Here is a 12,323-nt window from a genome sequence, read left to right on the forward strand (position 1 = left end):
CGTACGTAGCCTTCTGTAGCAGTTGTACCTACGTACGAGAAAGGCGTCGACATGCGCGGCGAGCCACGCATTGCGTTGTGGAAGATGGCCGGCAGCGCCGCCAGGCACGGGTGCGCCGACGGGTCGCGCGCGCCCTCCTCCGCCGTTATGGAGTACTGGTACAACCGATTATTATACAGGTAAGGGGCCAGCCATAAAGTTACGGCACACATTTAGAGGGGAGGGGAGTAGGGCGGTTCGTGACACAGGAACAAAATATTTACGATTTTCATTGTAACGTTTACATACGTATACGGGTGGACATGACACGGAGCACTACGAGTAGTAGATTGCACGATTACTGCTTTCGCTTTCGCCTCGTGCGTGCGATCTGATCGATACACAGGAAAATTATACTATAACTTTTTACCTTTTCCTAAACATAATTGAGAACGTTCCTGATTTTTGTCACTCATCAGCCTAGAAGCAGTCCACTGCTGTAACTGCCACTATTTTTGATTTTAACTCACTATTTGTCGGTCCCTAACTGATTGCCTCCTTTCCTCCGCGCTAGATTGACGGGTAGAGATCCCTTACTTTATACTATTTGATGTTATTATCGATTCTTTCCATCTAATGTATTTTTATGTGTATCGAATGTGTGTGTTCTCTCGTCTTCTCTCTCTCTCTCTTTCTCTCTCTTACAGGGACAAACTTCTGCCCATTTGCTTGGCACACCAGGACAACATGATTGCTCCGAAGTGCTCTAACACGCCGCATGCGGGACCCTGCTTGTAGTGCGACTGTCTTTTAATATCGCGAGTAAGATCTGCACGGCAAGTAGTAGGGTCATAAATGCAATGCCTTAAGCAGGGTACTTGAAGCTGCGTCATGGAAGCTTACCTGCAGAAAGTCTGGTGTCTGGCTGATGACGTGCGGGCGGCACAAGTCCACTGGGTTCCCGATCGTGTGCAGGATGCGGTACCAGGACTGCATGACCGCCTCAGCCGACATGTCTGGGGGGACCAGATTGGTGTCTTCCTCGCCTGAAGGGAAAGAGGAGAGTATTTGTGAGTGGGATACTCATATACTTGGATGAAGTTCTTCCATTCCTTGAAATATTTATTATCTTCAAAGCCGTCATCTTTGATGAACATGTTGAGGATAGCCTTTTTGTTTTTTTGTTGTAGGTATTAGAAGTAACATCTGTATTTATTTATTAACCATAGTTCTATAAACGAACCCTAGTGCTGTTCTTTAAGTGTGTTTGAATTTAACGAAATAATTGTTCATAACTGCAACTTTATCGAATTTAAGTAACATTTTCTTGAATTCTAATTTTGACATTGTGAGGCTGTTTATTATGTGATTATGCAGAACGTGCGTTGCAAGTTGCAACTATGTATCAACAAAGAATTCAACTTAATAGCGTTGCGGGCGAACCATTCGAGCCATCGATTTTAACGTATAGTAGAGGAACACGCCGTGATAGCCTCGTGTCAACTAAGTCTCTCAAGAAAAAGGATCGAAGGGACTTGGTCCTAAGTTTTTCGGAATGTATTTAAATTTCGCACTTCGGAGAGAAGACCAGCGTCTAGCAGTGGAATGCATATAGGGTTGCCATACGTCAGGTTTTTTGACCCTTTGTCAGGATTGCGGCCGGACATGCGAAGTGTTCGGATTTTCTGGGGTTCTAGTGAAAAAGGGGTTAATTCTGCAGAAGTTGAACAGCTGATTTCGACTTAAACCCCTTTACACATAAAATAGAAAATAGTTGAGTAATTTCTGCAGACTTAACCCCTTTTTCACTATGTTACCAGTTTTTTAGAACTACCTCATTTCATGGTACATTTATTACACCGTTTTTTATGAGTGAAATGATTAATTTACTAGTAACTAATCAATAAAATTAATAATATTATATTATTTGAGAGGTACAAAGTTTCAAAATTATTTCTACAGCCGGGAAGAGGCTGAGCCATCTTGTTTTGCTGTGAGTCCGCGGAAAGCAGCGCCGCGCCGGCACGACCTCTAATCTATGTCAAATCTCTGTTCAAGAAATGTCAGGACTTTTAGGATGGTGGCAGGATTTTTGTCAGGACTTTTCATTTTTAACCGACTTCAAAAAAGGAGGAGGTTATTTCATATGGCAACCCTAAACGCATATAAGCTAAAGAGCAGGAGACAGACAGTTCACTTACTGATAGGCATGGCAGGGAACTGCGGCCCATACATGTGTGTCAGAAGACGCGCGGTGAGGCAGAGCGACACTCGCGTCCATTGCTCGGTGAGCGGCGCGCGGTGCCGCCAACGGATGCACTGCTCGCGCAATGTACGCCACAGCGGCGGGGATGGGAAGCATCTGGAATTATAATATTATAAATTAGCGAGTTTGTAACATAATGTGTCTGTGTGTACGTTCCTCTTGCACGCTAAATCAGTAGAACGGGTTTAGAATTAAATGTTCTCTTCGAAGTACCTATTCGATCCATCTGTTCTGTTCTGTAGGTATGTATGTTTGTGTTATACATAGTGCACCCACGAAATCTGCCAAGTGTAGCATAATTTTTAAGAATCAACAGAACTTCTCAGTTTTGTGTTATAGTAAAAAAAAATGATATCAGACTATTGTTCTCATGTTCCAAATCGCAAAGTACCAGGAACACATAAACAACAAGAACGCACCTATGACTCGCCAAGAGGCACACTTCGAGCAGTACCGCCACTTGCCGGCAGAGCTGGAATCTCCGGTATAATGAAGGGTACATTAGGGCGGGACCGCACAAAGTACCAGGATCACATAAACGACAGGAGCTCACCTGTGACACGCCAAGAGCCACACTTCGAGCAGCACCGCCAGAACCCGCCGGCAGAGCTGGTCCGCGGCGGGGTGGTGCGGGGCCGGAGGAGACAGTAGGGCCCGGGCGGCAGAAAGAAGTAGGAGGAGCAACGACCGCCACTCGCTAGCGCCCAGGTCCGCGGCGCCAGCCACCGTTCGCGCCAGACGGAGCACCCGGTGACACAAAACGGCCTGCTTGCTGATGAGATCCCCGCCTGAAATGTCGCGTTGTATAGCAAGCGAGGTAAGCGTATGACGATGTGTATAAGCGCGTATGTTTTAAGCACTATGAGGTATATGCTGTAGCTTCTGTTAGAGCGGTTTATTGTACAAGAGCTGCATTTATGACAACAAGCTTTTCATACAAAGTATCATAAAATTTATCGGGAATATTTTAGTCAATGGTTGCGTAAGTTTAACCGAATACTCTTATAACGTTATTTTATATGCTAAAGCACAGGATGAAGAGGAGCCAGATTCGATTATCAGGTCCAGCTTTTTCAGTGAAAAATATTTCTACAGGGGTATAATATTCCGGGTTTTGTTGATACCTTGTATGTGATATCCATGCAAAAGTCAAATTAGTTACATATCGCTATATAAGTACTCGTACATTACACAGCTATTTACATATCCCGAGAGCCCCGTTGTAACAACAGTGTACACAAGCTATTATTTGCTGCCGCTAAAGTCAACAAATGTGAAAACATGCAAGTCCAGATATGAAGCGTCAAGAGGCTCTCATAGGAAAACAGTAAGTCTACCCAAATCACCACATGCATTACACCCCCTACATTATTGTTACAATTTCTTCATTCGTTGCTGACCGAGATGAGCGAGGTGGCTGAGGGCGTATAGCGAGCACTTTTCAAATAAGCGAGCGGGGTGCGGTGAAGCGGGGGCGGAGCGCGCACGCCATAGGCCGCTACTACTGACTGAATACTTCGCAACACATCTCTCGCAAAACATCCCTCAGAACACATCCCTCGCAACCCATCCCTCGGAACACATATCTCGCAACACATCCCTCGCAACACGTTCTTTGCGCAAATCCTTCTCTCGTTTTATGCACGTGGTTTTATATATACAAAAACCTCACTCCGCTGCTGAGCTGTTTCCACTGAAGCTGCTCTATAGCTCTATTGGTTGGTGTTTCTACTGGTTCTCTTTCTATTGTTTCTAGAGGTTGATGTTTCCTCGCACATCTTTGGTGGAAACGCAGCCTAAGATCAGTGACACAGCCCCGCTAAATTTTCAGCATTCGCCCTTCCTCCACTTTGCCCCTTTAAGTTAGTATTTTTTGCTCCAAATTTTTTACCAATATTCACGCTACGCCATGCTTAGGGCCCGGCTACACGTAGCGACATGCATGTGCAAACGGCTTGTGCAAAAATTGTGAATGGCGTTCAAAAGCCATTCGTGCTGTATACCGTTTTGTCATGTTTTGTCGTCTTAACGCCCATGCTTGCTTGTACGAATTGGAATTTGCGCAAGTGTAGCCGGACTCTTAGCCTATGTATTTTTTTTTTCATCACACTTGCTCGTAAACAGTGTCGTAACATGCAGGCTACCTTGGTTGCAACCCCCCAAATAAAACCCTCGACCTTAATGTGCTTGCCATGAAGCCCAAGGTCGGTAAATGAGTCGGTGCCCGTACTGATGGTGCTGCGCGCGCTGCTGCAGGACCACATGCACACGCACGTTGCGGCGCATGCCGAGGGAGGTGGAGAACGACGTTGCCAAGAGCACAGCCTAAGGTATCGCCAATATTTGGAAGAATTTTCTTTTACAAATATAAAATTTTACTTGCAAATGCGATGAAAAACATTGTATGTCGCACGGGCGGTACTATAATTACGAACATCGACTCATTTTCTAATAGACTCTCGTTCGTAATACCTTATTTACCGCCCTTAAGACACAATGTACTATTGTTAGCATGAGTTCAAGATGCCAGTGCCATGCGCAATGTTATAAGCGTGCGTAAAAGCGGTCACTCACCCAGCTCCATCTGATATATGAATGCGAGTGCTTGAAACAAAAGTTATTGTGCTTTGTTAAACAGAAAACCAACAAACCTGCGTGTGTTAACCTTTTTAACGCCAATAATGGAAATAGTCACTGCTTTAAAAAAATAACTTTTTTATTTGTGATAGGATATTTTTTTTCAAAGCAGTGACGATATGCCTGCTTCTAAAGCCATATCTTTAGCTTTCAGAAAAATTTGCTTATTTGTTACTTAAAATAAGAACGATGCTTTTTTTGGTTCTTGGCGTTGAAATGATTAGGTACTTATTGCGTTAAAACTGCAGTTAGAAAAACATGTTAATATGCACAAGTATTTACAATATTTTTTTCTAATAAATCGGATGTGGGGTGATTTCTCGTTTGATGCAAGTTAAAAGTTTGTTTATTGTGCACACTATCCATTTCTGACTGGCTTTTTAGGCCTGGCCAACTTTGATTTAAATAAGTGTTGTTTTTGATTTCCTTTAACTTATTTATTTATCCATTTAAATAGGAACATTCAACGTTCGCTCGTTAAAGCTCGTAAGTGTCTCAATCACTAGCAAGCACTGCCAATTTCTTTTTTAATGATTTACATTTACATATACTTTATCAATATTCACTCGCAATGTCTTCCCCGGGTCATGAATCATGACGCTGGTAGATGGGTCGAATCGAAATATCGGGAGCAAAAGAATATGCCCCTCGCTCGAGTTAGTAAAATAAAAATATTTTTTTTTTAATCTCGATAAGTAAATGTAATTAAAATGCTTTGTTAAAAACAATCTTAGATCTACATATTATATATTGCTAAAATATAAAGAATTAACTTTTATTTGGAAGTTTTAGAACTAGTTATGCCCACTGTCTGTAAAAAAATCACTATCATTTGGGATAAGAACACCATTATCCAAACCAGTTCAGTGGTTTAATTGTGAAGGAGTAATAGACAGACCAACAGAATTACTTTCACGTTCTAACAGTAGTAAGGATAACAATGATGAATAATTTTAAAGTAGAGATATCTCTCCAGGTAGATGTTATGTTTTTCAGAGAAACTGTTTTTCACAGTAAAAATCCCATTGAGAAGTATAGATTATATATTCAAAGTAAAGTATATATTCACTATCTCTTTCTACCTTCACCCATTCACAAAACATGTGACAGGAAAAGTTGTGAAAATGATTGTAATTCCGAGTGTATTAGACGGCCTCAAAAATATCTAGACATAAAGACACCCCGGGACCTCAAGCTTCAAACTATTTGTATATTATTTTTATCATTAATAAAATCTTATTGTATAACTAGCTGCTGCCCGCGACTCCATCCACGTAGAAGTATGAAAAATAGTTTACGTCCTATTCTCAGTCAGACCTACAGAATATATGTATATTAGACAGATATGTTTATATATATTGTTATTTTACCAAAAAAACTCAAGCATCCCCTATTACCTTAAGCTTTATTCAGAATCACACCCGGAGTGTTCAAAACCTCAACAAAAAAAAAAACCATGAATCAACTCACTCTCATTGGGTCGCGGCACGAACAAATTGTGCATAGCCGCTAGATACCTCCGTGGTGGTAGCGGGCTGGGCTCGTGCGGCAGCTGTACACGGGCATAGCCGCTACGGCGGGCGGCGGCGGCTGAGCGGGCTGGGCCGTGGGCGGCAGCTGTACTAAGGTGTCAGCCGCTAGCACCACAGCGTCGGTGGTGAGCGGGCTGCGCTCGTGGCTGGCAGCTGTACTAAGGTGTCATAGCCGCTAGATACCTCAGCGTCGGTGGTGAGCGGGCTGGGTTCGTGGCTGGCAGCTGTACTAAGAAAGATGTCATAGCCGGTAGATACCTCAGCGTCGGTGGTGAGCGGGCTGGGCTCGTGGCTGGCAGCTGTACTAAGGTGTCATAGCCGTAGTACCTCAGCGTGGCTTTGGCTGGGCTCTGGCTGGCAGCTGTACTATGTCATAGCCGCTAGACTCAGCGTCGGTGGTGAGCGGGCTGGGCTCGTGGCTGGCAGCTGTACTAAGGTGTCATAGCCGCTAGATACCTCAGCGTCGGTGGTGAGCGGGCTGGGCTCGTGGCTGGCAGCTGTACTAAGGTGTCATAGCCGCTAGATACCTCAGCGTCGGTGGTGAGCGGGCTGGGCTCGTGGCTGGCAGCTGTACTAAGGTGTCATAGCCGCTAGATACCTCAGCGTCGGTGGTGAGCGGGCTGGGCTCGTGGCTGGCAGCTGTACTAAGGTGTCATAGCCGCTAGATACCTCAGCGTCGGTGGTGAGCGGGCTGGGCTCGTGGCTGGCAGCTGTACTAAGGTGTCATAGCCGCTAGATACCTCAGCGTCGGTGGTGAGCGGGCTGGGCTCGTGGCTGGCAGCTGTACTAAGGTGTCATAGCCGCTAGATACCTCAGCGTCGGTGGTGAGCGGGCTGGGCTCGTGGCTGGCAGCTGTACTAAGGTGTCATAGCCGCTAGATACCTCAGCGTCGGTGGTGAGCGGGCTGGGCTCGTGGCTGGCAGCTGTACTAAGGTGTCATAGCCGCTAGATACCTCAGCGTCGGTGGTGAGCGGGCTGGGCTCGTGGCTGGCAGCTGTACTAAGGTGTCATAGCCGCTAGATACCTCAGCGTCGGTGGTGAGCGGGCTGGGCTCGTGGCTGGCCAGCTGGCGCACGACGGCGAGCACGACGTCGCGGCCGGCGCCGGCGCCGCCGCCCACGGCGCCCAGCACGCCGCGCCCGCCCCCCTCCAGCGGCAGCGAGCTCCACTCGGCGTACATTCCGCCTGAATCCGCACTCTGTAAAAAAATTACTAATAACATGGTATTTGTTTATTTGTCCATGTGTATTTAGACCATTTAAATTTGTAGGTATCTCTATGAATTATCCAGTGTTAGCAGAATCCGTGTCCACACTACGTACATTAGGAGTCTTAATTTGTTACTGACATAGACAGACATGAAAAATGAAAATTAAAAAAAAAATCTAATTGGTTGTGCTATAAGAGCTACCTTCATATCAAATTTCAAGTTTCTAGGACAACTTCAAGTACTCTATAGGTTTTGGTTCCTGGCTTAGAAGTTTGATTTTTGAAGTTTGACTTTGCTATAAAGGGATGCAGACCTGAGTATTTGATAATTATGAACCCTAACAGTTGAGTTCTTACTTGTAGGAAGTTTTTGCTACAAAGCAGAAAAATGCTGCTACTGGTTATGAGTGTAGAGTCATAAGGCCACAAATGTGTTAAATTAAATAAACAGTCATTGTATTATATGGTTTTCAAACATACTTTTAATAATGTTATTAAAATGTTGTGTAGTGATAGTCTTACACTGTTCATGAAAACAGATTAAATTATACAATTATTGTGGGCCAGAAAAACTGTAACTAGTCCAGCATAATTAACATTTCAATTGAGGGAATGCAACAATGTTCAAACTCTTTCCTGTATCAAAGTGTTTGTGTGTGCTAACATTTATTATGAGAGTCCAAAGAAAATTACACTTTAAGAGTATTTGCATGTCAAAGCATGTCAACAAGAAAAAAAAAATCATAACCATTAAACTCCATCTAAATATGTATTTTAATCTTAATGATTTAATCATACCTTTTACATCATTAAGCAGAAGACATTATGATATGAATAGAACAATACATTTCAGTAAATTTTCTTTTGTGCAGTAATGAGAGTGGTTTCCCTCCAGCTGGCTAGAAAATTTCCACCCAGCTTACAATATCTAATGAAGCTCCGTTAAGAATCAAATAAGAACTTTAAAAATCTAACAATTTAAAGTGAACTTTGAAATACTTACTATTATTAATTAATTCCTGTTATTTAAACAAGAAATAATTATAGGAGGTATAAATTACAAACCTTTTTAAGCTGCAAAGTATATTATCTTTACTTTATGATGTTTCTTATACTAAACAAGATGATATTTCCTATTACAATTTCATGTATATCCTAAACGGCACGAGATTTATCACTGCAAGTGAATTAATCATGTATAAACCTAGTGATTCACTTGGTTCGCTACATGATCAATTAAAGCAATGTTCCCAATCATAATAGAACAGGAAACGTTACGTACCTTGTGGTTGACTCTATTGAAGATTCCCACATTCATAAATAAGGTATAACGGGGCCGCCCGCCGCTGCCTACGTCTCCGGGTCAATGCACAACAAACTGCTTCGTAAACAATAGCAAAATGGCTATTTACACATCCGATAAACCTATCAATGGCCTACAAACCCTATGAGAGACATGTTCTGTTTACTACTGGAGTATTCTTTCTAGCGCGAGTCTGTCGAAGCTATATTTTTAGCGATATTCGTAGATTTTCACCCCCTTTTTTACAAATTAAAATCATCAAATCATATGTCAATGTCAACTCAAGTGTCAAAGTGACACGACGTTACTTACTTTTTTTTTAGCAAAATATGGCTCTGTCCATAAGAGGACCATTTTGCCAGTGTCTATCTGGGGGCACGGCAGTGCCCCCGCCAAGTCGAGCAAAACAAAAACAAAGGCACGGCCGTACCATACTTTTCTCGAAGCCATTCAGGCTATTTTCAACATATAATAGACATAGGTAATCTCGACTCCGCGAAGTGATCTGACTCACTAAATCCAACTCCGGTGTCGGTACCGAATCCGCTTACTGAATCCGAATCATTTATTGACTCCGGTTCTTTGGCGCGATTATTAGTTTATCTATGGCCGATCCGGTCCGGCTCGGTTCGGTCAGTACGATACCAAGGTCAAGGTAGCCCTATCTATACTACGAAGTGCAAAATTCGAACTTCGTATCTTGTCGTTCCGCTGACGCTTATATTATTTAACACGAGAGTGAGAGGAACGGTACCAGACGAACTTCGATTTTAGAATTTTGAAGTAGATTTCCAGGTTTATATACCACAGATTACAAATATACCTTGAGAATGAGAAGTTCGTAGGTACAGTCGAGGGCAAAGATATCGACATGGCCAAAGTTGCATAAATATGTATACACAGCCTTAATGTTAAGTGCATAAAGTCGTGTATACATATTTTTGTAACTTTCGCCGTGTCGATATCTTTGTCCTTGACTGTAACTCAAAGAGATAGGAGATACAATGAGCAGAGGTGCATTTGATGAAGCTAGAATAAAAGTGACACGACTCGAAATTTTCTCATTTAAAACCTAAGAGGTACCTACTTGATGTGATGTGAATACGTGACACTCGCTCGGTAGAACCCTGTCGCAGGGAGCCTCTGCTGCCTTTATCAAGCTTTTTTTGATAAGTGAGGCAAATGCTGACTGCAAACTGCAACAGGTTGTACCCAGTGTCACATAGGTAGGTACGAACTTGTCAAAGTATATGTAATGTATGTTCAGTATCAAAAGTAGCTGCTGGTCATTTTACAGGAACAAACTTAACAAACACCATTCTGACAAATGTGCTAATACAACAAAGTAAAAAAGTGATCTGCTATTTTTGATGCGGACTGTACTTAGTTTTACCCACATAACCTGTGTTTTTCAAAGACAAGTTTTACACTGTCTTTTCATTACATATCACATCATTCAATAGATTATGATATCTAAGCAATACCACAGAATAAGTAATGTAATACTAGTATTAATAAAAAACATGAGGTTGTTTGGTGTCATGTGTGGACTAGAGAAACACAGTTTTAAAAATCTCAAGCTACCTATATTTTTATTAAAGCAATTAGTTAAACTTTGGATGTCCAAGAGAGCAGAACTACATTATAATACCTTAATATTTACAATGATATATTACAAGCTTCATAATTTACCAGTACATGTAACAATAACATATAGTGAAAATAACAAATCGTAACTGGCACACAATTTAGTCTTATCTTATTAGTCAATACACATTGCTCATTAAAAAAAAAGTAGCTTACAAGTGAACAATGATATGCACGCATCAGCAATAAGCTGCCTGTGCATTATAAATAATAATAATAATATTTATTACCAGGGCCAGATTAACCATGCCATATTTAGGCACATAATAAACAAGCCTACAGGTTCGCCTTTGTCGGACATGACATGGAGGACATCATCATTATCATCAACCATGCGGCCATGTCAGGGCCTCTAGGTAATGCAATTCTCGGGGCCTCTTTTCAGCCATTTGAAGGTCATTAGTTAAAATACCATAAACAGGACTTATCATGATAAACACACACAGGCAGACTTGACACTCCAAACTTCAGTCTACTTGTGACCACGGCCACTGTAATGTGATCGAAACATCAAGGTAAATATTACTTGTGTGTTTAGCGTGAAGTCCTGTTTGTGGTATTTTAAAAAATTTGAAACATTAGATCATTAGCTTCGCAAGTTTGAATTCAATCAAATCAACTGACAGCATTAGTGTCTTAACATATGGTTAATTAAATTAAATTATGGTTAATCAGGCCCTGTTTATTATAATTTTTGTTCCGCTTTAACAAGTATTCAAGTAGCTAAATATTAAGTAGACATCTGTGACTAGGCATTATATTCTTATTTCTGGAATCGCAGACAATGTTGAATAATTTTATCAGACTTATTCAGCTTTTTGTTCTGCTGCACAGGTAGCTTTATTCAGCTGTTCTTTTAAAGACGCAAGTTCCTCGTTTAATTCTTTTACTTTATTTTTCTCTGCTCGTAACAGATTCTCTAAATTAGTGATATCATGCTGAGTATCCCCCGCAGACTGCATAGTGTGTGCCAGGACAGTGGTCTTGGCAAGATCCTTGGCTGACTCCGCTTCCTTAATAATCCTTTCAGACTTCTCTAACAGTTCAGCTTGTATTAAGATCATAGTGACAAGCCGTCTGATAACAAATGCCAGGAAAATTGAGAAACCAGTGATATAGAAGTTTCTCTGTGCTCTGAAAAGTTTTACATTTCCTTTCATTTCACTAGCGAGGTGGATGTGGCCGCTGTCGGTCGAGTGGGAGTATTTCCTCATTTCCCTTACGGCGTCTATAAGAAACAGGCACAATACACCGAGTAAAACGAAAAAGTAAAATGCCGCGTGTTCTCGAAACAGCGCGAAGAGCCGCGACCTGAAGAACCGCTGCCACCAGCGAGGGCTAGCGATGGGCAGTATCATTATGGACACAACAGCAATCTCGAAGTAAAGATAGCCGGCGATGAAAGTCCATTGTATAGACATTCTTGAACGATGTGCTTAACTTCTAGTGTGTGTGTGATAGTGATCGGTAAGGCGAAGCGCAACTCAAAAGAACGTTAAAAATAGTGGTTAAAACATAAGTTCCTTCAAAATATTGCAATTTATTTGCAAAATATAAAGAACACGCACACGGTCAACTAAAAATAGCAAGTAAGCCAAAGTAAGCTGTCAAAGTCAAGCTATCATTAACAAAAACGTCATAACGTCAACCATACGTCAACACACAATGTTCTACCTCCTTACTAAAGCTCCTTACACAATAAATTACTCTTTGGTCAGTTCAACCATTCGTTCTCCCATCCTGTCCTGGC

At 42.0% G+C, this 12,323-nt stretch overlaps 1 protein-coding gene and 1 pseudogene across 1 annotated transcript in view; both read right to left on the bottom strand.

The window, feature by feature from the left end:
• Positions 1-6,379, bottom strand: part of LOC141440014 (ral GTPase-activating protein subunit beta-like) — a 26,757-nt gene extending 20,378 nt beyond the window's left edge. Inside the window, exons 1-6 of the mRNA XM_074104472.1 lie at positions 6,353-6,379; positions 4,820-4,849; positions 2,799-3,033; positions 2,181-2,341; positions 883-1,025; positions 6-155 (exon numbers count right to left, since the gene is read on the bottom strand). Coding sequence (XP_073960573.1) covers positions 6-155; positions 883-1,025; positions 2,181-2,341; positions 2,799-3,033; positions 4,820-4,829 — 699 coding nt within the window. The 5' untranslated portion in view covers positions 4,830-4,849; positions 6,353-6,379. The remainder of the gene's footprint in view (positions 1-5; positions 156-882; positions 1,026-2,180; positions 2,342-2,798; positions 3,034-4,819; positions 4,850-6,352) is intronic.
• A 4,096-nt stretch (positions 6,380-10,475) lies between these two features.
• On the bottom strand, positions 10,476-12,237 carry LOC141439782 (B-cell receptor-associated protein 31 pseudogene; annotated as a pseudogene).
• Positions 12,238-12,323: the final 86 nt, after the last annotated feature.

The sequence above is a fragment of the Choristoneura fumiferana genome, chromosome 21 (assembly GCF_025370935.1).
Source record: "Choristoneura fumiferana chromosome 21, NRCan_CFum_1, whole genome shotgun sequence".
NCBI classification, from domain to species: domain Eukaryota; kingdom Metazoa; phylum Arthropoda; class Insecta; order Lepidoptera; family Tortricidae; genus Choristoneura; species Choristoneura fumiferana.